Source organism: Pteropus vampyrus, unplaced genomic scaffold (assembly GCF_000151845.1).
Source record: "Pteropus vampyrus isolate Shadow unplaced genomic scaffold, Pvam_2.0 Scaffold4, whole genome shotgun sequence".
In the NCBI taxonomy this organism is placed as follows: domain Eukaryota; kingdom Metazoa; phylum Chordata; class Mammalia; order Chiroptera; family Pteropodidae; genus Pteropus; species Pteropus vampyrus.
This window is the reverse complement of record NW_011888785.1, coordinates 15827600-15854527: the sequence shown is the minus strand read 5'-3', so window position 1 is coordinate 15854527 and position 26928 is coordinate 15827600. Positions and strand designations below refer to the sequence as shown.

General features: G+C 32.2%; 1 protein-coding gene across 1 annotated transcript in view; it reads left to right on the top strand.

Moving 5' to 3' along the window:
- Positions 1 to 26928, top strand: part of AKAP9 (A-kinase anchoring protein 9) — a 152363-nt gene that overhangs the window by 84205 nt on the left and 41230 nt on the right. Inside the window, exons 18-22 of the mRNA XM_023532572.1 lie at positions 645 to 869; positions 1935 to 2075; positions 2557 to 2660; positions 5016 to 5221; positions 11305 to 11537. Coding sequence (XP_023388340.1) covers positions 645 to 869; positions 1935 to 2075; positions 2557 to 2660; positions 5016 to 5221; positions 11305 to 11537 — 909 coding nt within the window. The remainder of the gene's footprint in view (positions 1 to 644; positions 870 to 1934; positions 2076 to 2556; positions 2661 to 5015; positions 5222 to 11304; positions 11538 to 26928) is intronic.

Below are 26928 nucleotides of genomic sequence, written 5' to 3'. Positions count from 1 at the left end.
GAGGTGTGCATGAAAACTTCTTTAATTTACCGGCAACTATTCAAGGCAGAATGAATTGTTTTAGTAGTAGATATTCAGGAATTGAAGTGCTTATAGAAACCCATTAAGGAGCTGACTTCTTATGAGTATGAGAATGTGGAATATAAAACTTTTATTTCCAAATGAAAGTTATTGAAGATTGTTTCTTATCAAGCAGTTCTCTGTAGTACTGTGATGACCACTGCATAATATAAATTAAATGGGTAAAATTCCTCATGTTTTATAAATTTAATTTTAAAATATAAGTATTACATTTATATTATTTCATCATAAAATGTCAAATAGATAATGGTGTTTTAGCTTCATTAAGAGTAGAAGGAATCTTGAGTATTTTTATTTATTTCTCTCCTCCCTTAAAATTAAATTACATAAACTAACTGATAAATACCCATTTTGCTTTTGGAGAATAATGTGTAATGATAATAAACTAACTTCACATTGATTTGGAATTATAATTAAGACAAATATCTTTTTATTCATAATGGGAAAATCAGGTGCTTTGTGGGGTTAATGGTAGAATTGCTTTCGTATTTACTTAAAATATTGATGCTGACAAATTTCTATAAAATGTGTTGTGCTTGAATTTTTTTTTTAACTATTAATAGATCCATGATGAGATTTTTGTATCAAGCATGGCTGCTTCTAGACAGCTAATGGTAAATGAAGAGCAGTTGGAAGATATGAGGCAGGAACTTGTACGACAATACCAAGAGCATCAACAAGCAACAGAACTGTTAAGGCAGGCACACATGTGCCAGATGGAGAGACAGCGAGAAGACCAGGAACAGCTACAAGAAGAGATTAAGAGACTGAATAGACAGTTAGCCCAGGTATGAGACTTAGAGTCCCTTTTCTCTCCAATTAAAATAGTAGTATTCTTTATATAGCCTTTAAAAAAAGAAGGTAAAAGTTATTGCCAACATCTGAATAAATACAAATATTTAATATCAGGGACAGACTCCACCAGCACAACAGCCTTAGGGTCTTGTCAGGGAAATGTGGAACTCAGTGTTGGAGTGCATTTTATTTATCTTTCTTTGCAGGCACTGGAAAAGGGGCCACAATGCTTTTTGTTTTGTTTTTTTAATCATTCCGATGAACATTTGGGGAAAAAACATTTTGGCACTTTGAAAACTTTTTGTGCTGAGGTGCAGCCCGTATTCATTTATAGTTTTTGTGAGTTCACCAGTTAGCATCTCCAAGGTTTACCTTTATCTATCTTTAACCTGTCTTTTAAATCATGAATGAAAATCTGAAGTAGTATGTTTCTGGAACTTTCTCCAGAGAAACATCTCTTCTTGATTTGAGAAATGCAAATTTACATAACGTTCTTAACTGTTTCTTGACTAAATTTACATACTCCTTGGTATTTGGGAGCTGAATTCTTATCAGTTGCTGTATATAATATACTCACAAAATCATTGCAGAAAAGCAAGAAATATTTATGTAAAAGTTCTTATTAAAACAGTTGATTTAATTTAATTTTGGAAACAGCTAAAAGAAATAAGAAATTGGGAATTCTTGAAATACATTCTTTCAAATATTTTCCTATAGAGTAATAGGAAAATTGGGAGTTGACATAAATCATTTGGAAAAATTAAATTTGCTTTTCTTCATCGCATTTTGTGAATTTAAACCCGAATTTTCAATGCAAAATTGGCATATAAAATAATATCGATTTTCACAAATATATGAATATTTAGGCTCAATTAACTTTTTTGTTTCAAATTTTGCATTGAATTTTATATATACTTTTAACTCCTTATCATGGGATATGAATCATAGGTATAACCAGGGTCTGTTGATCCCAGGGGGTTAAAAGAAATCTGCTTAATATTTCTGCCTTTATCTTCTATCGCAAACAATATTCTCTCATGACCTTTTTTCTTATTTAGAGATCCTCAATAGATAATGAAAACCTGGTTTCAGAGAGAGAGAGGGTGCTTTTAGAGGAGCTGGAAGCACTAAAGCAGCTATCTCTAGCTGGAAGAGAGAAGCTGTGTTGTGAGCTGCGCCACAGCAGTACGCAAACACAGGTAGTATGGACTTTGACCCACCTAGGAGCAATGGATCACCAATGCAGTAGGATCTGTTTGTCTTTTTTGCTGGTGTGAAATGTATTTTTTATAGGTATTGAGCTTAAAATATGTGTGATTACTTACATGTAAGGTAGGTGGAGTCAAGATGCCTTACATTTAAGGTAATTTGAATCTGACTTTGCTATGGCAACAGCTATTGTCTTATCAAGGAGCAACCTAACAAACTTTATTATTGCACTATAGCATGCGTTAACTTGAACCCATTAAATTGTTTTCATCTATGTACTAGGGTCTTTTATTTATCTTTTTTGGATAATGCTAATCTTGATAAAGTATAGTTAAATATTATTCATACAGTATCTCGCATGCAGAAGTTTCTGTTTCACCTCATAACAATGTAGAGGAATGACATGCTATTTCCAAGATGACAGGTTTTCTTTCTGTCTTCTCCTCTCCACCTTTACGTAAACTTAAACAGAATGGAAATGAAAATGAAGGAGAAGTTGATGAACAGACCTTTAAAGAAAAGGAATTGGACAGAAAACTTGAAGATGTGCCTCCTGATGTTCTGACCAATGAAAGGTATAAAGAATGTGTATTTTGTTCAACACAAAATGAATTAAAATATTTGTTTCAGTGTCATACTTTATTTGTCCTTATTTTTATCATGTACATTTATTTTATTTGTACATTGTACTCTGTATATAAAGATTTAACAATTTTGGTTGTTTAAATAGACAAATATTTTAAAATCTTCTGTATATAAAGTTATTTTTTAACACATACTGGTCATATTCTTAACTCAGTAAATGTTAAGGCATTATTTGGTTATTGAACCTTTCTTGACTAATTTTTTTTTTTAACACAATTGTACTTTTGAGTTATTCTATTCCTTCACCATATGGACATGCATTCAGCATATGCTACCCCCTGGTTTGTTTATGATGAGAAAAAAAATTAATTTTGATGGTCCATGTGTGGCTTCTTTTATTCATTTACTGCATAACAGATGAGAACTTTTAATCCATATCTCAGTTTTATAGAGGAATAAATTAATGATCTAATGTTAATAAAACTTTCCCTTTGATTTTGTACAGGTTAGTAGAAAATGTAAAATATTAAGTGAGAGTAGTTATTCCACATTAATATTAAGGACTTTAAGCACAATATTTTAAAATTTGTTTTGTTCAAATGAAAATGGTTTCTTTAATTTTAAATTAAAACTAATATCTACTAACTTAATTTCCTCCTTTTCCAATTTCTGTGACTGTCAACCCTCTGTGTCCTCCTAACCTCCTTCCTCAGCTTGCATGGAGGAATTTGGCCCCTAAGATTTTGGCTTCCCCATTGGATCATCAGTATGGAACGCAGTCAGTATGGAACTCAAACAAGAAAGACAGTGTATGAAACTTAGAGTTACCATGGCAATATAAAATAAACACTTGGTTTATTTTATATTATTTATCTCAAATAGGTATATTTTTTAAAATTATGCAGTGTTTAATTAGGAATTTTTATAACGAGTACTGATAAATTAGTATTCATATTTCTTTTTTAGTATCATTAATTTTAATCATTTTTCTTATATAGAAATGTTTTCATATTATCCTAGTCCCGAAGTCTTGGGGCTTGAACAGAATCTCAGGAAAAGTTAAATAAAACCCTTGACTTACTTTCTACTAACTAAATTATTCAGAGTTTTATTTTTATTATCTTGCATATGTAAGCAGAGAACTTGATCTAGGTGCAAAAAATAGAACTGTCTCTTTCACTTGACAAATACTAAAGGAAAACTTTTGCATTTATTACCTTGTCTTAAAATAGCTATGTCATGTGCCTGTGAAAACAGATATCCTTTAACCTAATTGTTGGTGATCTCCCATGTCTGAAATCGAGAGAGGAAACCGTCTTAAGGCAGAGGACCTTTACCATGAAAGTCTCTTATTCTGTATACATGTGTTAAATATAAGGTTTGCCACTGTAGTACCTTTCGAACTAAGCTGTTAGGACAAGAGAGTTGTTTAGTTATCAGAAGGTTAATCAAATAATCTTCTGAATCACCATTTATAGAATTATATTTTTTGACATGGAAAGATGTTTGTGTTAAGCAAAAAAGAAAGCTTACAAAAACTCTTCATCCAGGATAATCCCATTTTTGTTTTTAGAATATATATATTTATGAGAGAGACCAGGATTAGAGTCGAGGTGTCTAGAAGGATAGGCATTAAAATGCAAATAGTGATTATCTCTGAGTACTGAGATATTTTTCTGGGTGGTTAGTAGCATTTTCTAATTTTTTAAAAATAAGAATGTATTACTTGTCTTTTAAAAAAGAAAGATACACAATTAATTTCATTTGGTTCAAAATAGGTCCTTCTATTAGTGTGGTGTATATAATGAGAAATTTCTGTCCCCGGATCAGATATAACAGCCTGTAATATTCCCTTTGGTGTTAGTGGATAGTGAAATTACATAGTAGACCTCTTTTAAAACAGGTCTCTGCCAGTTTTTGTAATTTAATCATATAGATCCTTACCATTAAGTTATAGAAATACACTTTTTTTCTGATGGGATTTTTAAATTAAAATTTTAAAATATATTGTTTGACATAAATTAAATATGATACATATATGAATAACTGTAAATGGTTTTACCAGCTCAATAACTTGCATATGCTTCAATTGGGTACTGCCACACCTTTTAAAACTTAATTTTTGCATCATCTTAAAATTTTCTTTTAATCTGGAAACTTTTCAAATTTATAAAATAAATCAAAAATAAAAAGCACTTCATTATAGGTACTGTTGCATATTATAATAAAGAGGGTATATGATATTTTTCAAGTCAAATATTTTGTAGTACATTTTTTGTGGGACATAAGTAAAGTCTTTACTTTAAAAAGATTAAACACTTTAATAAACATTTCTTTATCTACAGGTATGCACTCCAGAAAGCTAATAACAGACTTCTGAAGATCCTCTTAGAAGTTGTAAAGACAACAGCAGCTGTTGAAGAAACAATTGGTCGCCACGTCCTTGGTCTTCTAGATAGATCTAATAAAGGCCAGTCATCTGCCAGCCTGATTTGGAGGTCAGAAGCAGAGGCACCTATAAAGTCATGTGTCCATGAGGAACACAGAGGAGGTATTAGTTTTATATGCTATTGAAATTATCATCACCTTCAATAAATCTTGGAGTTCAGGGTACTTTGCTATGTGTCGAAAATACAGAAAAGAAAATTTTAAAGTATTTTCCAACCAAAAGACATCTAAACATAAATATATTAGAGCCACTTTTCTCAAAACACCATCATTATATAGCATTTGCAAAAGGGTGTCTTAGAGTTATCATTATATACTCAGGGTTACTTATTTTCTCCACCAATAAAAGCAAAGTTTCACATCAGCACTCAGGACTCTTAACAGTATCCATGAGGTATAGGTAACATCCTGTAAATTAAGGAAAGATTAGAAATAGAAAGCTTTTAAGAATCCAATATCAATTTTCCATACCTGTTAAGATAGTTAGAAGAAAGTCTTTATAAGAAGCCCAGGGTTTGAACTTACCATTGGACTATCCTCTGCTAGATCCTTTCTTCCTTTTAGAAAAGTAGAAAAGTATGACAGAATATGTATGGATGTAAACATGACTTTGCTGTCTTCCTGTCTTCTTTCAGCTGTGTGGTCTGGGCCCTTTGAATTTCTTACTTTCACATTGCTGAACTACAGACTTTCCTGTTTCTTGATCCTTACTGGAGGGGGAATCAGGAAATCACAGGGGGAGAAAGTTTGTGTCAGATAGAGACAGATAGGGTCTGGCTCTTGGATCAGAAGATCAAGCCCACGCTTTACTACCATTCCACATACAAGTGCTTCTCCCCAGGTAGAGGCCAACCTAAAAATGCCAATTTATGCAGTTTTTGAGAATGTTCTCTTTGTTGTTTCATGTGGAGAAATGAGAAATTGTGCCACTTACAGAAGGTTTGCCTAATAACAAGTTGGCCAGTAGCATGTTTTTAAGTGCAGAAAAAAGCTTGACTTGAAATTTTAAGTAAAAATAATTTTAAAACACCTCAGTCAAGTTCAAGGGGAATTTAAAAAACTGCTTTTAGTAAAATAAGACCTGAAATATTACTGTATTTTAAAACTTTCAAATTCATTCTTTTCAAACTAACTTTACCCTTCGTTAAGCTCTCAATCAAGGCCTGTTTTTATTTCTGCATATGAATCTTGATGTATATAAAAGAATTAGGTAGTAATTTTTGGTCTCATTGTAAGAGTGTTTATCAAATTTTTCTTTTTAAAAAACAATTATTTCATAACCTGGTTTCACTTAACCATCTAGGGGTAGGAGGATTTTGCTATTCTACTGGTAAGACCTAAACCATATTCAGAAGACACTCTGGAGAATGTTCTGATTACAGAAATATTTCTACCTTTTTCATTAGCAGTTCTCTTAGACTTTTCTCAAAGTGATTTCTGAGATATTCAGCATACCACATATCTTAAAAGACAGCAAACTCACTTTCAGAGCAGTGTTCTCATAGTTATAAGAAGGATTAAATTGGTTAATTTAATGCAGGCATGGAGGGTTATGTTTATGTCCATTTTCTATGAGAAAGCAGACCTAAAAGGATATCTGATCTACTCCTACTTTATTGCATGGTTACATCTACATCCTTCATTATAGATTAAATATATCTGTGTCCTATTTTAAGATATCCAATAATAGTTTTTCAGTTATAAGCAGTTTTATCAATTCAAGTCTACAAACAGTCATCGAGTAGTTTCTCTGCTCTGTGCTTTATAGCAATTCACAGTCTAGTGAAGTAGTCACTGTGATTCTAATTCAAGGCAAGATAAAGTCATAGTACTTAATATTTTATTTAAAACCACTTTATGTATGTTTGAATCAATTAAGCCTTTAAAAAATTTAAAATTTAACAGTGAACTTATTGTGAAAGAATAATATTAAGATACAAGAGGAAAAAATAAATTCACAGTTAACTAGTACAGCATATAGAATAGCAGAGATAAGAATTGTGCTGTTATTAGCATTATTGGTTATAATGTGCACTTATTATTTAATTATTTAGTCTTTGTTTTTGTGTTTAACAGTGATATGCTACTTTTACTAATAAACTTAGAATGACCATTAATATCATTTGGGAACATTTATAGATCCATTTTACATCTTGAAGGAAATATTGAATTAATAGAATTTATAATTTAAAACTTGTAATTTTCTCAAACTTTGAAGAAAATATTGACTTTAAAATATTGACACTGTGTTTCATATGTAAGAATTTTTCTGATGTTCTTTCATATTCTTAATGGACATATTATTTTAAAAACTAAAATGAACTTTGAAATATTCTTTTGTCTTAATTAATATAATAGGAAAAGTTCACTCTTAACCTAATTATGAAGCAACTTCTGCTTTTCGGTTTTCATATATGACTATGTCGTAGGTAGCACTTGTGATCTATTTTCAGCCTTCAAGTCTGAACTTGTTGAGATTTTAAACATGTATGAACTTGTTAACTCTCTAAAAAAACAAATAATTGATTTGTTAATGTTTGCTTTCTCATAAGAGTAACCTTTTTATGAAGTTGAGGGGACCTTATGAGCCAATGTGAAATCACTTGAACTTGAGTGAATATTAGACTAGTTCATAAAAACGAGTTCCCCCGGAATGTGTTGAAAGAAAATTTCCTTGAGGCCTGTGCTGTGATGGTTCACCAGTAGAATGCATTCCTCTCCCTTAGGAAGCCAAGGATTAAATCTCATTTGCTGCATTTTCCTTTTGGAACAGTGTGATGTTATAGAAAAAATGCTGGATTAGTAATTAGAAGGCCCTTGATTTTTGTTCTAGCTGTAGACTATGACCTTAAGCAAGTCTCACAGTCTCCCAGGGCCTCGGCTGAGTTTTTTCATCTGTCAAGTATAAGAGTCAGACTAGAATAAGTGGTTTCCAGTTGGAGCCATAGAGATCTTTAGAAGGCCATTGGAGCAGAGGAATGCTCTATCATATCACCCACCCCGCTTTAACCTGGGAAGTTTATTGTTATCTATATGGAATGAACAGGGTATAGTCCATAAAGTAAATAACTAAAGGACTTTGAATAGCCCTTATCTATTTTTAAGACACAGATCCGAGTGGTTCACTAATCTGAAATCATGATTCTGTACACCAAACTGACCATTCTGAGATTTCTGTTGGCATGTTGTGAAATTGCCCTGTTGATTCCCCCCCACCACCAAAAAAAAACTAGTTATTATAAATAAAGTATAAGTTTGATGTCTTTCTCATTCCTTTATTTCATTGGAATAACCAAAGAAGTTCTGTTACTTCATTGGAATATATTCAGATGATTTTTGTTTATATGTATCTTCAAAATGTTAAAATAAACTACATTAAGCTAGTTGATATCTTCATTTTTTTCTAGATACTTTAATATCTATTTTGTTCATTAACTTTTAAAAAGTTAACATTCAGTGGCCTTTTATAAGGCATTTTGTTTTATATATCCTCTGTTTTTTGTGCTTGAGATTTGTTCCCATGTAACACACAGTATCTTCAGTCTTTTCTTCACCATTAATTTCTTCTCTGTACCCCCCAGAACATGCTAGTATATTCATAATATTAGAAGAAAAAAAAGGCACTTTTTGGTTTTTCTCAACTTTGCTGCCCCACCTCAAGATAAACTCCAACAGACTAGACGAGAGATCAGACCAGCTCCTGCCTCCACCAGCTGTGATTTCTGTTCCTACTGTAGCAAAGCTGCTCTCTCATAGGACAACAGTTGTCATATCCAGCAGCGTCTTCTCAGTTCCTGTCCTACTTGACTTTCTAGACAAATAACATTATTAGAATCTCTACCTTTTTGGACCATTCTCTTCTTGTCTCCTAAATATCTCTTTCCTGTATTTCACTGATACTTTTTTTAAACAGGTTTTGTTAGCTTCTTATATACAAAGCTCCAACTGTTTTTGTCCTCTTTATCACTAAATAGTGCTCTTAAAACAAATGTATCCATTTCCAAGGTTTGACTCTCGCCTTTCTATAAATGACTTCTAAGTCTCTATAGACCCAAATTTCCAAAAGTTGACTCTTCTCCTCCATACAGCCCCTTAACACTCCAGACTAATCTTTTTTCTCGCCTACTCTATACACTTTCTCCTGATATCTTAGTAACAGCTATTCTGTCAGCTAAGAATCATGTAAGCTGGAAACCTAGAGTCATCTTTACTACATCTTCTAGTACATCTTTTACTTTCTTTCTCTTTTATACATTTAGCCTTCTCCAACCTGTGCCTAATTCTCCTCCATCTTATTTCATGTCTTTAACACTTCTCACCTGGGTAACTGAAATAGCCTTCTAACCAGTCTCTTCTATTTCTAACCCTTCCACTGCATTGCTACAATTTGTTTCCTGATTCACAGATTGGATATTATCTTCTTGCTCCCCCCCCCCCAAAAAAAATTACCTGCTCTTTATTCATAGCAGAACCTCTAAGTTTCCTATGAAATTTCAGACCATTAACAGTTTAGATCCAACCTACTTTCCAACCTCCTCCTTTCAGCTCGATTCCTTACCTCATCTTCACTTCTCCACATACTCTCACCCCATAAAGCCTTGACTTTCCATCATATCAAACTATTTTGTTTTCTCACATTTGTCCTATTCTCTGTAACCATTAAAAAGAAATTATCACTAGAATGCATTTAATTTCTCAGATAAAGTTGCTATACAACGTAGGGTTTTTTTTAAAACAAATACCTATTATAAACTATTAATTATTTTTGCTTTCATAGCTTCTTCAAAAATTTCTTTTCTAGAGTACTTTGTTTCAGTAACTTCATAGTATACATTATTACTGTCCTTTATCTGAATTCATTTTGAATGCCAAGATCATGTTGAACTCATGAATATTTATAGCATATTAATCCCTATTATCAAGACATTCAATTTTGAATACATGGAATAATACAGTAAATACCAGTCTAGCTGTTATTTGTTTTTTAATTTTGAGAATAAAAATACAAAGTAAAAATTGTATTAACTGTTAACACCAAGAATTAGATAAGTCTATATAATAGCAAATGTTTAAAATCATTTCCTAGAATGCAGTTTTGGACTTTTCATTCAGTAATTTGTACAGAGGAGGTGCTTAGTGAATTGTGCTGAATTCAGATCTCATATCTGAAATTGCATCCAAAGTGTTGTTAGTACTTGAGATTGAAAAAACTCTGTGTGGCAGAAGCTACTTTAGCAAGACATTTTAATAAATAGCTCTTATTCTCCTAGCTATGTCAAAATGAATGTTTATTTCACATACGTTGAAAATTAAAGTTTCTCGTGCTTTAATTTGTTAACTTTGTACAGTTACTGATAAGAAATATGTACTCTGTGTAATAAAAGAATAGGTAATTTCTCTTTAGGAAATTTCATTGTTGGGTTATACCATGCTGCTGTGGATGAGTGCTGTGTTCCACGGCAGCAGTGAATAAACCTGTGCTTTTATTTCAGTGTAAACGCTTCCAAAGCTTATCTTCTATACATGTAAACTCAATTTTCTTTACATAAGAAATAAGAATAGTGTAGATATATAAGTCTATAGTTAAATTAGAATTGCTCATGGTCTAACCTTTTCCCAGTACACCTCTTGCAAAAGTAGCAAGCTGCAAAATGATCTTAGTCCCTTTTACTCCCTGGCTGGAGCAGGCGATGCGGCCCAGTGCAGGGCTCAGAAATCAAAGGGTCTGCTTCAGACAAAATCAAGTACTTCTGTCCTTTCATACACCTGGAACATGCCATTGCACAATATTTTTCTTTTCATGTGGGTGTTTGTGTGTTTGTCTTCTCATAGCACTGTAAAGTCCTTGAAGATGGGATCCAGATCTTGTCATTTATGTGTCTCTATTAGTAAACCCTATATGGTGAGCACTGAGTAATTATCTGTCGAAAGTTGTTTTAAAAGTTTTTATCAAAGAAAAGAATGCTAAATAACCCAAATATTGATTCCTGCAGAACCCTACTAGCATAGAATTATCCTTTTTATTTTTAACTATTTGATAATCAAGTAATATTCTGTATTTATTTGTTGCATTGTTGTTACTAAAAGACCTTGTAATGTCAATGATTTCGAGTTTTAAATTGATTTTATTTTGTACCATTTTGTACTATAACTAATTATAATTGATTTAAAATACTGTTATTCTAGTTACAGACGAATCTATACCATCTTATTCTGGAAATGATATGTCAAGAAATGACAGTAGCATGTGGTCAAAAGTAACTGAGGAAGGAACAGAGCTATCACAACGGCTTATGAGGAGTGGTTTTGCTGGAACTGAAATAGATCCTGAAAATGAGGAACTTATGCTGAATATTAGCTCTCGACTACAAGCAGCAGTCGAAAAACTCCTAGAAGCCATAAGTGAAACTAGTACTCAGGTAATCTCCTTGTATTACTACTATGTGCTGAGTTCGAAGTAGGTTTTATTTTAAGCCAGGGAACAATTAAATGTTTTCTCTCCACTGTTCTACAGAAAGTTAGTTAGTCTCCCTCATGATAATCGGTTGTCTTTGTGATGACCAACACTGATATCAGTAGTCTTCTTTTCAGGTGGTAAAGGTTAATGTAATGTGCTGATGGACTCTTCTGGTTCAAAAATTCAATATTGTTTTAAATTCCAAATATTCTAGACTCTTACACATTACTTTTTTTGATAGCAAAAGAGATTTCAACTTCACCATTGTATGAAATATTTCACTATAATAGATACAATTTATTTGAAGTAATAATATAAAGTATTCATCCCTAAAACAAACTATATGCTCTACTATATCATAACACTATTACAATATGATAACAAATCAAACCTACAATTCCTTTACATGATTTTTACATTCTTTTCATAAATACGGATAGATTACTTCATCATACACACTATCTCTTGTAAGGAAATTAGAGTGTGGAATAGTTTCTGCATTAAAGTATTGTTTTTATAGAAATTCTTAAACCATTGTGTTTATAACTTAAATTGCAATTTTCTGTCTATAAAATTTTTATATCTTGTATGATAATTCTCTTAAATTACTCTATGCAGAATTTTAAAAATTATTTGCTGCTTTAAAATAATGAAAACCCACTTATTTATTTTAAAATGTTGAATGTAGAACAACTGTAGAATTAAAGCTGTCATGTTAATCAAATAAGTGCTTCATTGTTATTAGCAACAGGGCCAGTATTAACGTTTTCATTGATACTTTTATTCAGTGTATCCCTGGACCCAAGTGTATTTCAAACACAAGTTGAGAATTTTAAGGAATGTCTTTGATCGCTTGTTATTTCTGATACCTGGCTTTTATTGATGCTACTTTCTTCTCTATGATATTACTCTGTAAATTTGTTTTTTTGCAACAGCAGTGTCTGTTGGCTGTTGACAAATAAAATTTGCTTTCAGATTAAGTTAGTAATCATAGGCCATTCCTGAGTCATCTCTTGGTTAGTGACACTTGAAATAATGTGTTAATCACCTGCTATTTGGTTAACTTAACATTATTAATTCATTCTTTTTTTTCTCTTGATAACTTTCTTCTGTCATTTAATTAAGAGGTATTATCAAAAAAAATATTTTCACTGAAATATTTGTCTTTCAAATAGTCTTCAGATGTGACACTTAACCAGAGTCTTCCCCAAGTTTATTCTTCTTTGTTGGAAGACAGTCTAAATTTTCTTCTTTTATAGAGTATGGACTGCATCTTTAAGAGCAAAAGAATCTTTAAAATTATCACACATTGGGGTGAGAGTTCACTAATTAGCCAGGGGAATATATCATAATCATAATAAATCTGCTGTTAACTTCTGGATTGCATCTTGATTGACTAGCCAAACTAAGGTATTCGTATTAAGTTAAATAAGTCTCAAAACTCTTTCCACAGATAAGTCCTGAAGATGTAATATGATATATAGTTACGGAACAGAAGAAATAGCTATCTTTGGGCAATTCTTGTTTTTCTTAAGCTTTCTTTCACAGCAGATACAAAATGATTGAAAACCTTTTGCTTCCGTAACTCAAAAATTTCCTTGAGAATCACAAAGAACTAAAAGATATGTAGTATTTCATGAAACTCAAATCTTTGCATATTTGCCAATATATAATAGAAAGGATGACTTTACACAAAAATAGTGGTCCCATCTTTCACTAAAACTGCAGTGAGTTATTTTTCATTGCCAACATCCTAAGTGCTAGTAAGAAAAGGGCATCAATAAAAACCAGCTTCATTTGTGCTATTAATTTAACAAGACATTAAATTATATTTTCGGATCAAAGAATTTAATGTTCGCTATATTTTTCTTCAGTTTCAGGTTCAGTAGACTTAGGCTCAAACATTGAAATTATGAATGCTGTGTCATAATGTGAAATTCCATAACTACTGTAAGAAAATATATATTTTCTACTAAGATTTACTATTTTTAAAAGGTTTTACTTTTCTAATTAATATAAGTCCTGGGTTGGCTTTCCTTTAAAATTCATAAGCCACTTTAACAATACGCTACTCTACTAAATCAGCTGAGCCAGTTTAGGAGGTTTCAGTTGTTTATTTTTTTATTTTGTATTTTCTTATTTAACCATAGTTTACATTTTTTGATTAATTTTTTTATGTTCCAGGTATAGTACTAAGCATTTTATTTATGTATGTATGTATTTATTTATTTTGTGCCTGCAGCACCTGGTATTCACTTTTCTGCACTTTTAAAGCTTGAATTCATATACATCTCATTACCCCCTTTTATTGTATAAAAATTGTATAGTATAAATAATTCTATACTGAATTTTTATGTGACTCAGCTTTTTTTTGGGGGGGTGGCTTATTTCAGTCATATTAGTATTTAATTCTGTGGTTTGTGCTCTTTCATACCATAAAAACAACTGTTAATACTTCTTTGACCACTGTTAAACAGTAAATAAATCTGAAGTGGTCAGTGGTCAGATTCGTTCCTTCAGGCTGCTAAAGAGGAACTCTCCCCATAATCTATGAATACGGCCAACAGGCAAGGTGTTTCTCAGGCCAAAATCACACCTCATCACATCTGCTTACATGATCAGATAGAGAGGTACAGTAGGACCCTGACCATGGCAATTTTAAGATTATTCTCAATTAGTTAAATACTAAAGCAGCAATATGTTATTTAACTTTTACTGTATTGTTTTAGTTTAAATATCACTGAACAGGTCACACAAAAACTTTGCCTAGACCAGTAAATGGTTCTCAAAGTGTGTTCTCTAAACTAGCAATATCAGCATCACTGAGGACTTGTTCTAAATGTAAATTCTTAGTCCCCACCCCAGACCTGCTGCATGATGGAGCCCAGCAACCTGTGTTTTATCAAATCCAGTTTAAGTAATTCTAGTTAAAGTTTGAGAACCACTGATCTAGAGATTATTAGTATAATGTTTATATTATTCTTGCAGAATTTTGAAGTGTTCTACTAACATCTACTATATAAAAGGTTGAAGTAATTGTTGACATTTGGTATAAAAATGAGATATTTCTTAGTTGAATTATATTTTTAAGGCAATCAGAGTAGGAGCTTTGTAAAACTTTATTTTAAACTAAATTTAGTTCAGTTACTACTCTTCAATGAGTAGATGTTTAAAGCTATTGACTTCTTCAGAACATTCTCATTAATAATTACAATGATTTTGAACCTGAGGAATATTTTTAACAGTCAGATTGATACAAAATAATGTGTAATTAATTATCTTTGTGAAATACCTGGTATTCATTTTCCTTGCAATGTGTCATTATTTGGTTCTTCTTCATAATGGAACATTTCCCTTTTATCTTGATTTTTTAAAACTTATTTAAAAATCTAGAACAGAATTGAGAGATAGTGCTATAATTGTGCTTGTAGTGAAAGAGAAATTCATGTAAATAGCTCTGCACAGGATACTCGGAGACTAGAAAAGAGCCACATCTGACAGCTTGGGGCAAGGTAGAACTAACTTAAGCTTATTGGAGGGTTTGATGCTTGAGATGAGTCATTCATGTGTCAGATTTATTGAGCACCTACTGTATAACAATTGCTATTCTAGATACTGGAAGTACAGCAATGAACAATATGGACAAAGTTCTTGATTATATCTTACACATTAATAGTGACCAACAATAAATAAATATGTAGTATTTCAGATGGTGATACTGTGAAGAAAAATAAAATGGAGACAGAGCATGATGGAGAAGGGGACATTTTATATAGGAAAATTAAGGGCGGCCTCTGTGATAAAGTGATAGTCAAGCATATTCATTAGGGAAGCATAGGAGATAGCCATGTAGATAAGTAGGGAAAGACTGTTGCAGGCAAAGAAATAACAAATACAAAGGCTCTAAGGTGGTTATGTGCTTGCTTTTTTTATGGCTGACAAATAGAACAGTGTAGCTGGAGCAAGAAGAGTGAGGAAAGTGTGGGAGATCAGGTTAGAGTGATATCCAGGAACCAGATCACACGGAGCTTGGGATTTAATCCTTAATTAGATGTGGAGTCATTGAGTATCATTTTTTATTTTGAAATAATTTTAGACTTAGAGAAAAATTGCAAAAATAATACAGTTTCCATTTACCCTTCACTCAAACTGTTAACATCTTACGTAACCATACTATAATTATCAAAACTAAGAAATCAAAACTAGTACAATACTCTTAACTACAAACCATTTTGATTTTACCAGTTTTTCTACTAATGTCCTTTCTTTGTTCTAATATCTGTTCCAGGATCCCACATTTTATTTATTGCATTATTGTCATGTTTTCTTTGTCTTACCCAGTCTCTGACAGTTTCTGAGTCTTTCTTTGTTTTTCTTGACTTTGGCATTTGAAAAGAACTGGCCAGTTTTGTAGAATGTCCCTTGATTTAGATTTGTCTGATGTTTTCTCACGATTACATGAAGCTTATGCATGCATTTTGGAGAAAACTACCACATAAGTAATGTGCCCTCTCAGTATATCATGACAGAGGGCACATGAGGTCAGTGTGTCTTATTACTGGTAATATTGATCTCATTTTTTGTTTGTTTGTTTGTTTGTTTTGGAGAGGCAAATTCGGGTGCTTTTAACATTACTGAAAACATGTACATATGTAAAGACATACATCTGCCATGCATGAACCAATAATGAGATCATGTCATGAACTAAAGAGTATGATTTATCCAGTTCTGAACAGTGGGGACACACACATATACGACATATTTATGTATAGATATGTACGTTAGAGTCTTCCTTTAAGAATCTCTAAAGTGTTACAGGACACACACACAATTATGTAGCATTTGTAGATAAACTTTTAAAAACATTCTTTATAATTTCATCCAAAAAGATAAAATACTTAAGGGATAAATTTAGCAAAAGATATATTAAAAACATTCTTTATAATTTCATCCAAAAAGATAAAATACTTAAGGGATAAATTTAACAAAAGATATATTAAAACTATAAAACAGTGCTGAGAGAAATAAAAACCTAAGTAAATGGAATATACACTGTATCTGCACATTGGAAAATTATATTGTTAAGATTTCAGTTTTCTCTACATTAGCCTATAGATGCAATGCAATCCAAATCTAAATCTCAGCAGGTTTTTAGAAATAGAAATTGACTAGCTGATTCTAAAGTTTATGTGGAAACTCAGAGGACCTAGAATAGACAAAAAAAAAATTTGAAAAATAAGAACAAGTTTAGAGAATTTGTTAACTGACTTTGAGATTTAATTAAATTTATAATTTAATACAAAGCTACAGTAATCAAGACAGTTCTGTACTGTTAAAGAACAGATATAATAGATCAATGGAGCAAAATATAGATACCAGAAGTACACCCACACCCATGACTTTTTCAACAAAGACCTCAAAGCAATTCAATTGGAAAAGAAAAATATTTTCCAAAAAAAAATTGAAACAACTAGATATGTATATGGGCATTGGCGGGGAGGGTGCGGGGAGAGAAAACCTACCAGAGAGAATATCTTCATGACTTGGGAGTAGATGTAAATTTGTTAGAGGAACCACAGAAAACACTAGCCATAATTTTTTTTTTTTCGATTGGTGATATTAATCTTGATGTATCTGCTGAAAGATATTTCTATTTTTTTCTCTTTGTAATTAATAAATATTTGGGGGAAGGTACTTTGAGACTGTAGATATCCTCTTCCTCCTTCAACTTTCACCCACTAATTCTAGCATCTATTGGTAAATTTTGCCTGCACAGTTATTACTGTGGTGTTCTAATGGTGATTTTTCTTTCTCCACATTCCTTTAATTATTAATTGGAATTATTTTGTAGAGCTGTCTCTTCATTCACATTTAACTTTTCAGGATTTACATGGACTTACCGCTCTTTTTTTTTAATGGGTTATAATCCAGTGCGATAATAATTCATTTTGTTCTAGCTTTGGCATTAAGAACTCTTCCAGGTTGGCTTTTGTGCCCTTTAAAATGCTTACTTTTCAAACATTTTTTCTATCAGAGGCTCCAGGCCCATCTTGTATCTTCCGTGCCCCAGTGCTTGAGTCATCTGCTTTTCCAAGGAATTCACATTCTTTTTATTGGAATATAATATTTAGAAACCAAGATCTGAATGCTAGATGTGCTCATTATTACTAGAGTGTCATGGCTTCTAGTTTTTCTCAGTAGATGGTTTAAAAATATAGTATATTACCCTTGCATCTATATTTATTTCTGTATCTATCTTTGTATATAATAAAAAGCATAAATTCATACTGATACCCATACATATCCATAAAGTAATTTCACAATTGCTAACCTGTACCCCTGTGAAAAGCAAATTTACTAACTAGAGTACAGTATTTATATACAGTACTTTCTGTCTTTAGCCTTATGTTATACAGTGAAAATACTGTTTTTCAAAGTATCTTAAGTGAGCTTTTTTTTCTCCCCCCCACCCCATTTGGTGTGATTTTGTTATTTTTTTTATAGTGAATATCATTTGTTACATTTTTTTATTCCATTTTGAGTTCCCCTACATTTCAATTAATTTTTTAAAATTTACATATTATAAAATTCTCTCTTGTTGTTGATAGTTCTTCTAATTGTGACAGATGCCTAGAGATGTGTATCTACCACCACAGACAAAATACAGAATAGTTCCATCTCCCAAAAATTCCCTGGTGCTGTTCTTTTGTAATCAGCCCCTTTTTCACCTCATGCCCTTGGCAACCACTGGCTGCTTTTCGTTCCTATAGTTTTACCTTTCCTAGAGTGTCATGAATGAAGTCATACATCATGTATTCTTTTAGGTCTGGCTTCATTGCTTTAACAAAGTATATTTAAGATACATGTTGTTATATGTTGTTATATGTATTAATAATTTGTTCCTTTTTATAGCGTAGGAGTATTCCCTTGTATGAGTGCATCACCGTTTGTTTATTCAGTGTTCAGAGCAGGAGACCCCAGCCCCTGGTTTGTGGCTGGTAGGCCACACAGTAGGAGGTCAGCAGCAGGTGAGCGAGCGAAGCTTCATCTGTATTTGCAGCTGCTCCCCAGCGCTAGCATCACCACCTCAGCTCCACCTCAGATGACCAGGCATTAGATTCTCATAGGAGCATGAGTCCCTGCCAAAAAGGTTGGGGAACCGCTGGTTTAGAGGACATATAGATTGTTTCCAATTTGGGGTCATTAGAGATTTTTGAATGACCTAACTTAGATTTTTCAAAAGAATCACTGACTGCTCTGTTAAATATAGACTTGGAGCGGGCGGGGAGTAGAGGGTCCAGGGCAGAAGCATAGAAACAAGTTAGAGAAGTCACTTGCCCAGGCCTACAAGTTAGATGATAGAGTTAGAATTTGAATCCAAGTAGTCTAACTTCAGAATCCATGCTCTTAACTGCCACTTTCTGCCCTTTGAAAATGAAAGGACTGAATCACTGTCAATTACTACTGATAGGTTATGTAAGTTACTGACTAAGGAATGGATTTTGAAATCTGTGACGTCATCCATAACCTTACAAGAGCAGTTTTAGTAGAGTAATGGAGATGACAGAGTAATTCAAGAGAAAATTATAGGAAAGGAACTAAAGATTTAAAGACAAGTAGAAACAAGGTAGGTCAAGAAGAAAATTTGTGGCAAAAGGCATAACATCTTGGTGTAAACCAGCATGATGTGTGGGAGGACAATGGATAGTTCTGTGTTACAAACATTCAGGGTGGAATGTGGGAAACTAATAGAAGCTGAAGGTAAAGGGATAGGTAGCAGTTACATGTCAAAGTCCCTTATGGGCTAAGTTAAAGAGTTTTAACTTTATGCTAAAAATCGGGGAGTCATTGAAATATTTTCGGTGATGAAATACTATCAAATTTGTGTTTTAGAGAGATTTCTCAGGCAGCATTGTGGTGGAAGGATAGGCAGGACATTGGTGAGGAGAGATGCTAAATTTAGAGAAATGGGAAACTCTTAGAACATTCCGAGTGAAAAGTGACAGAGATGAAATTAAGTCAGGAGGAAAGTGATTTCAAAGCTTTTCAGAACTTGGATTTTATTGAAGTTGGTGCAACCGGTTGGATGCCGACAGTAAGAAAGGGGAGAGGAAACCATGCGTGATTCTTGACTCAACCAGGTTGTTGGTGTATTTTACTTTACTGAGATAAGGGATGTAAAATAAGTCCATAATAAGTTCAGTTTTAGATAATCTGAATCTGAAATGCATAGGAGGTCATCATGTAAAGATTCAGTGGAGTCTAGGGAGAACTACATTGGAAGCTGTCATCAAAGACATTTGAAGCCTTAGTGTTAGTGCACAGGGCTAATTGTTTGCACTGTTAGAATGCTGACATTTAAAAGAATACAGGTAGATAAGTACACAAAGGAGCTAAAGAATGAGAGGTAAGAGGAAAATTAAGATCATAGTGTCATAAAAGCCAGGTAAGGAGTGATTTTGCAAAAATTTCAGATACCGTGGAGCAGTCATGTATGCTGAGGATTTGGTTTCCATTGGATGTTTTGGTATATATAGCGTCAGTGTGACCTTGATGAGAACAGTTTCATGGAGTTGGTTGAAGAGAAATTCTAAGTTCAGAGAGTTGAAGAAATAGAATTGAAATAGAGAGCAATTTCATCACCTAGCTGTGAAGAAAACTGCAAGCACTAGCTTAAGAAAGGGAGTGCTTTTTTAAAGGTTGGAATAGTTTATATTGAGAAGCAAGGGAGGTGAAGATGCAGGATGGTGGAGATGGGCTTTGTGGAGCCAGGTCCTCAGGGTAGGTGAGAGGCCTTGCCTCCAGTAAGATTAGAGAGAGGGATTATTGCAGGTGATTGTGGTCTTGTGTTTGGGGTTGGGGTAAAGTTTCATTGAAAAGACCTCATAGTCTAAGTAAATATCAAGGTTCTTTCTTTTTTAATGGTGTAAATTTATATGTTGTGTAATTTTAGTGGAAGCTATATGATTAATCCTTGTATTTAATTTTAAGGTTTTGGCTTGCTTTAGGTTCCATAGGTACTTCCTGCCTTAATAAAAGAACAAGTAAGCATTTTCTTTACTAAGTATCGACATCTGCCTTATAGGCTGATTTCATAATATCGATTATAGGAGCATTTTACTATTTTTATTTAATTTGACAAGTGATATGCACAATGGTATATCCAAATCTATGTAATAATACATTTATTATGATGGATTTTACTTCGCTTTTGCCCAGACAGGCTACCATAAAGTTGGGCCTATAGTGAGCCTGTTGTGGTTGCCTATTGTTTGGGATAGCTTACATTATAATATGAGAAAAGTGCTTACAGACTACCCTCAAGCTCAGAGAAAGGCAAGCCTCTTTTAACTTAATATTTAGTCAGTAGTTGTGGTTCTGCAGAAAAGTTATTTTTGAGAGTGTGGCTTCGGATTCTTGATTCTTGGTTCAGGTAGAAACAGAAATCAATCTGTTCTCTAGGCATAGTCTTTCAGCAATTACAGCTTTCCAGAATCCAGAGGTACTAAGTTTAGAGCCAGAGAGATTCCTTAAGGCCTTGGAAGAAATTAAGGAATAAGGAATTTACTCTCAGAGTGATTTTTATTGTAGGCAACTCTCATAAGTTTATTAATTAAAGAATAATGGATGTTAAGCTACATGTTTCTATATTTTCTCAAAAAAAAAAAAAAAAAAGGACTTTTCCTGAGGATGAAACAGTAGCTTAAGTTAGAATTTTGTTTTGTCATTTTTGCATTTTAAAGATAAATGCAATCAAAGTGTTGAAACACATTTTGCCCTTAAGTGTTGCCCCCAGTGTGCTTATTAGAAGCATTGGTCAGGGCTCTGTCAGGATGTGGTATCCAGGATTCATTCTCTCTATTAAATAACTTAGAAAAATAAGTCAGTCAAAATCCAAAAGGAAGCAACAGATGTGTTTTACAATTTGAGGGAAATACTTAGGAGAAAAAAAAATTAAACAGCGTGACATTGTACAATTAAAACTAGTTTGGAAAACATAACTCTATACCATAAATTAAGCCTTCAAATATACATGAAAATCTTGATTATCTGAAACCTGATAATGAGCTAGTCTGGATATTTAAGAGGGTATCCTAAATATTGAACTCATTCTATTTTAACTGTTTTCAACTGCAAAAAGTTTTATGTGCTTTCTAAAATTAAATATATATTTATATATAAATATATATTTATGTATATTACTTGAATTATTCTAATTCAGAGTAATCTGTCTGAACGTTGGTTAATATAATATACCATCAATTATTATATTATTGTTTGGAGAGCTTTTTGCCCCTATCTCAAATCATCTTAACTGCTCTTTTGAGTCTCCCCTACTCCCCAGATTTTACTCTGTTTTCTTTGTGGTTATTTTCTTAACCTTGACCTACAGGTAAGTTACAAAGGGATACCACCTACATATATATCTTTATGTGGATCGAAGGAAGTTTTACATGCTTTCAAAATGAGGGGGAGAGACTAATATGAGTTACTTTTATTCAGTCACCTTTCTGAACATGAATTAATATGCCATCAGTGAATATACTGTTGTTATGAGTGCTGTTTGCCCCATACTTCTAAATCATCTTAATTTATTGTTTTCTTGAGTGGTTTTTTTTTTTTCCTCTCTGGTGTTTTCTCTGTAGTTCTTACCTTGACCTGAATGTTTCTATTTATAAAGGGATACTTCTTACTTTCAAGGTGTTGTTTTTGCTTCAAGTAAGAGAGATTGGACACCCGATTATCAAAATAAACTGTAATTTGCAGAGGGAGCTGGGAAAGAGTATTTTAAGAAGTATTTGACATGCTAAGCATGGGTCCCACCAGTTCATAAAGCCAAGCAGCTAGGGTACTGATGCTTTCGTATCTGCTGAAGTCCAGTAATGTCAGGTTTAGCTGCACCAGTGATAGGATTAGGCTTCCATCTTGTACAGATGTTAAAACGTCTTCATAGACTGCAGGGCTCACATTAAGAAACTATAGTAAGCAAAAATTTGTCATTGCTTGGTCCAGAATACCTCCTGGCTTTAATATGGGTCTTTCCATTATCGATAAAGGTTTTGTGGGTTTAGGATATTTAGTTACTAGATAGAGAAAAGACACCACATTGAAAGCTTTTTAATTTAATACAACTTTCGTTAATGAGGCTCTTTTAATATTAAAAAGTTAAATTCATCCTTTAAAGTTTTGAGTGCTAGTTTATTTAATCACTATATTCCATGTTTCTGGAGCTACAAAAACGCTATTATTTGCAACTTGCACTTTTAAGTTTTAGTCAGCATTCATAGGATACCTTAAATGTTAAAATTACCAACCTTATAAACAATGCAGCTTTAACATTAACTTAACATTAACTCTCTAAACAATTCGGTGTGGAAATAGGTTATAATTGAACTATCTATATTTAGTTATAGTAACTGCTAAAAAGAATGAGTATTATTTCTAAGACAATATCAAAAAGAAGTACTAATGTAGTTTTTCAAAAATAATTATGATTTAATGTAGTTGAAGAACTAATTGGTAATGTGGACTCACACCTACTTGATTTCACATTTTTAAATTAAAACAAAATTTTTAATAGAATGGAAAAACACTAGCTTATCTTAGAAGAATTATAAACTTGTCTAAATACCCTTTTCAAAGCTTGGATGTGGAACTTGGATCCTGTTAGGCAGGCTTTTTTGTGGGCATATTAATTCACATTCCACCTGTCAGAGTACCTATAGATAAAGACATTAAACCACACCCTCTTTTCTGACCTTTTCCTCAGGGGACATTGACTAGAATCCTTTGGCTCAGCGTGAGAGGCTATTTGAATAGCTCAGTTCAGAAGAGCTTTTACTTTTGAATTGAGTGAAGCAGCAAGAACAAGGGAAATAATGTCGCGACTTAAATTTCTCAAGACTGCTGCTGTGGAGATTTAAAACTTGACCTTCTCTGCCAGGTTTGGCTTGGAAGGGTTCCTTATTTCCATAGACGTATTTGATACTGAAAGCAGTTTTTTGCTCAGCTAATTAGATATTTTTATTTTTATTCTTCTGTTCTTCAAGGATTTAGTTAATTCTAGTTTAAAAGGTGTTTGCTTGCTTTTTGTTTTGTTCTATTTTTTGTTTTGGTTTTTTTGTTTTTGGATGAAGGCCAAAAGATCTAAATTTTTTTTAGATTGGTGGGGTTTTTCTTTTGTTCAGTTTTATCATTAGCTTTATAATGTTTATTTGGTAGTGCTAAAAAGAAATTTTCATACTGTTCTATTTTGATAAACTAAAAAAAGAACTCTTTAATGTATTGGAAAACTAATAAAGCACATGAGGAAAATTGGCAGCTGCATCTCCTAAAATGGATTCTTACAGGACCTATTTGGCAACTGTAAAACTCAGTGGCTCATGGTTGGAAGAACAAGATGAAGACATATATGAGGTTGAATCTCGTGTGCCTTTACCACATCCTTTTCCTCTGTGTGAACATTTGGATGAAAATAACTCAGTAATTATTAATACTTCTATTTTTCATTTTATTCATAAAAGAAATGGGCACATATTAAAGCTTATTTCTAAAATTTCACTGCCTACCCCTCCTTATTCAGTAAGTATAAAAAAAATACTTTTTATACTTTTAGCTTTAGTTTATAATTAGTTTTAATGCATTTAGTTTATAAAAACTGTAATGATAATTGAAGTTTAAATGTATTTAGTAAGAGCAAATGAAATAGAATCTTGTTTTGTTGTTTGTCGTGTTACTACTCTTCATTCATCCTGGATGTATTAAAGGACTAAATGTGGTCTGAGAGCCCCAACTTGGCTATGTTTTTAATTCCAGAAAGTAGAATGAGATATTACAGTTCTCCCATGCCACACAAGCAGTTTTAAAAGAACCTGCTTGTCCTTAAGAATTTTGCTTTTATATGTTTATGATGCCAATCCCGAGTAAAAATAGAACAATTATATTTGAGGGAATTAGGCACTGTGAAACCTGAAACAGCTAAGTGAATTGTCATTGAGCCAGTTAGGAACTGTTTACAGTCAGGTGGAGTATTGGCAGTGGTTCCAGACAAGGAAAAGGGAACCTGGATAGTAATTTTCATTTTCTTACTAACTCCTTAAGAAATTTAAATTCAGTGTTTTTAATATGCCTACTAACCCTGTGAGGAAATATCTTGCTTTGCTTTTTATGTGAAATGTGTTTTATTAACATTGTTCAGGGTAAGTGTTTAGCATAGTTAGTATTTCAGGTTCATTTGAGACTTAAATATGTTGTGAATGATTCACTACAAGTTATTCAGCATAACTACAAGTTATTCAGCACTTTTTATGACTTTCATGGCTTTAACTATAATACGCTAGCTAATATTTAACAAGCCAGATGGTTTTCGGAACAGTTTTGGTACCGCCTTGATACTTTTACATTAAAGTGACAGAATATTTACTGATGCTTTATACATACTTTTAATGAAATGATGGATTTCTTAAATTATTTGAAAATATTGAATTTCATATTTAGTAAATATTAGGTATAGGTATTATATAGATATTAGGAATAAATCATACCTCAACTGGATAAAAGAGGATTTTCCTTTAAGTGTAAAGTATTTAGATGAATATTTGAAGGGAGTCTCTTATTCCAGTTAAAGCACGGGTGCCCATCTGTGATTAAAAAAATAAAATTTGCTAGATTTATTGTATTTGATTCTTCCAACTTCTTTGTTTTGTTTTATAAAACTGAAGTTATTTCTTGGGGTTTTATGGTGGATATTTAAATGTGCTTGATGGCTGGTTTAGATCTTGTCAAGAGGTAGAATATAGAAGCAAAGACATTTAAATTTTATTATCTAAAGCAAGTATTTTTGTTGTCGTAAATGCTCTGTTGTATTTGTACAGTGAATTTGAAAAAGAAAAAAGCTCATATCCTTTTTAGTTAGAGCTTTGAACTCTTTTAGCAATTTAATGTATTTACCAGGCAATAATTTTATAATGTACAGAAAAAAATTACATGTGTACATGTAGAAACTATTGATATATTTTAAAAATATAGTCTGCGAATGTAAATTCAGGAGAGTAGTTGTATGAAAATTACTTTATACGCTGGTCACGTTTCTTCATAATAAAAACTAACGTATATTAGTTATCTGCATTTAAAGAAAATACTCTTTTACCAGTCTAAATTAGAAATATATATAAGCTTTTATCTTTATTGAGGTAGCAACATTATTACAGATATTTTAGGAAATGTTTTGTGATTTAAAATATATGCTTTATTTTCCATTATGAGTCTTAAATATGTATTCATATTATTTTCAAGCAATAAGTTGTGAATGATATTTAAAACATTCTATTAAAACAAGAATAATTGCATACTAGATATTCTAGAAATTGATTCAGAGTGACCATAAAAAGCTTTATTTAGTAACTCTAAAATTTTTTTGCTATGGCAAATATCTTTAAGAATAAAATATTCTTAAATCTTATAAAATATTCTTAAATATTATAATTTTATAACGCATTATTGATACTTGACTATCAATTAGAAATCACTACTTTGGATTCATATTATAAGCTTCAAACATGGTAATATTTTTCTAATATACCAAGTACTTTATATATAAATTTACAAATTCTTATGATATTGTTGTGAGCCTATTATTAAAGTATATCATCATGGCTTTTTTAAAAAATAGTGTTAGTGATCTAGGACTAAGTACTCAATTTAAGCTTAGTTCTTTTCCAATGTAGTTGTTTCAGTAAAAACATAACCAGTCAGCAGCCCAGAAAACTAAGGCAGAGACAGTGCTTTTCTGCAATTTCATGCAGCTAGTAACAATGATTATTGTTTTTTGAGGGCTTTGGCCTTGAGTCTGTATAGTACTTGACTATCATCTAAAAATTGTTTAAGAATGGAGTCAGTATGTGGCCGTGACAGCATTTTGAGGAGGCTGTGTTTATAGGTAATGCCTCTGTATTCTAAGGTTTGAGAAGGAACGGAATATTATATAGTGTCCTATAGATGTTTCACAAATGTATAGAAACATAAGACTTTTAGTTAAAATATGGGTTATAAATGTAATTTATTTTGTTTTGCCATTATGATTTTATTCATTGATGCCACTATACTAATTATATATTATTACTTCATCACAGTGTACAGCAAGAGTCACAATTAATAAATTTCAAATATAAAAGAAAGTTTATCATACAGCACATAGTTATATAAAAATTCTTTAGCATATACAAAAAAACCTCATTAACTTCATATCTCTCCTTATATGGTAGAATACAGATCTAGTACTGTGAAGTGGTTTACTTCCAAAAGGAGCACGTTTTTTGTTCACTAAAACTAGAATTCACATTTTATGAAAAGTT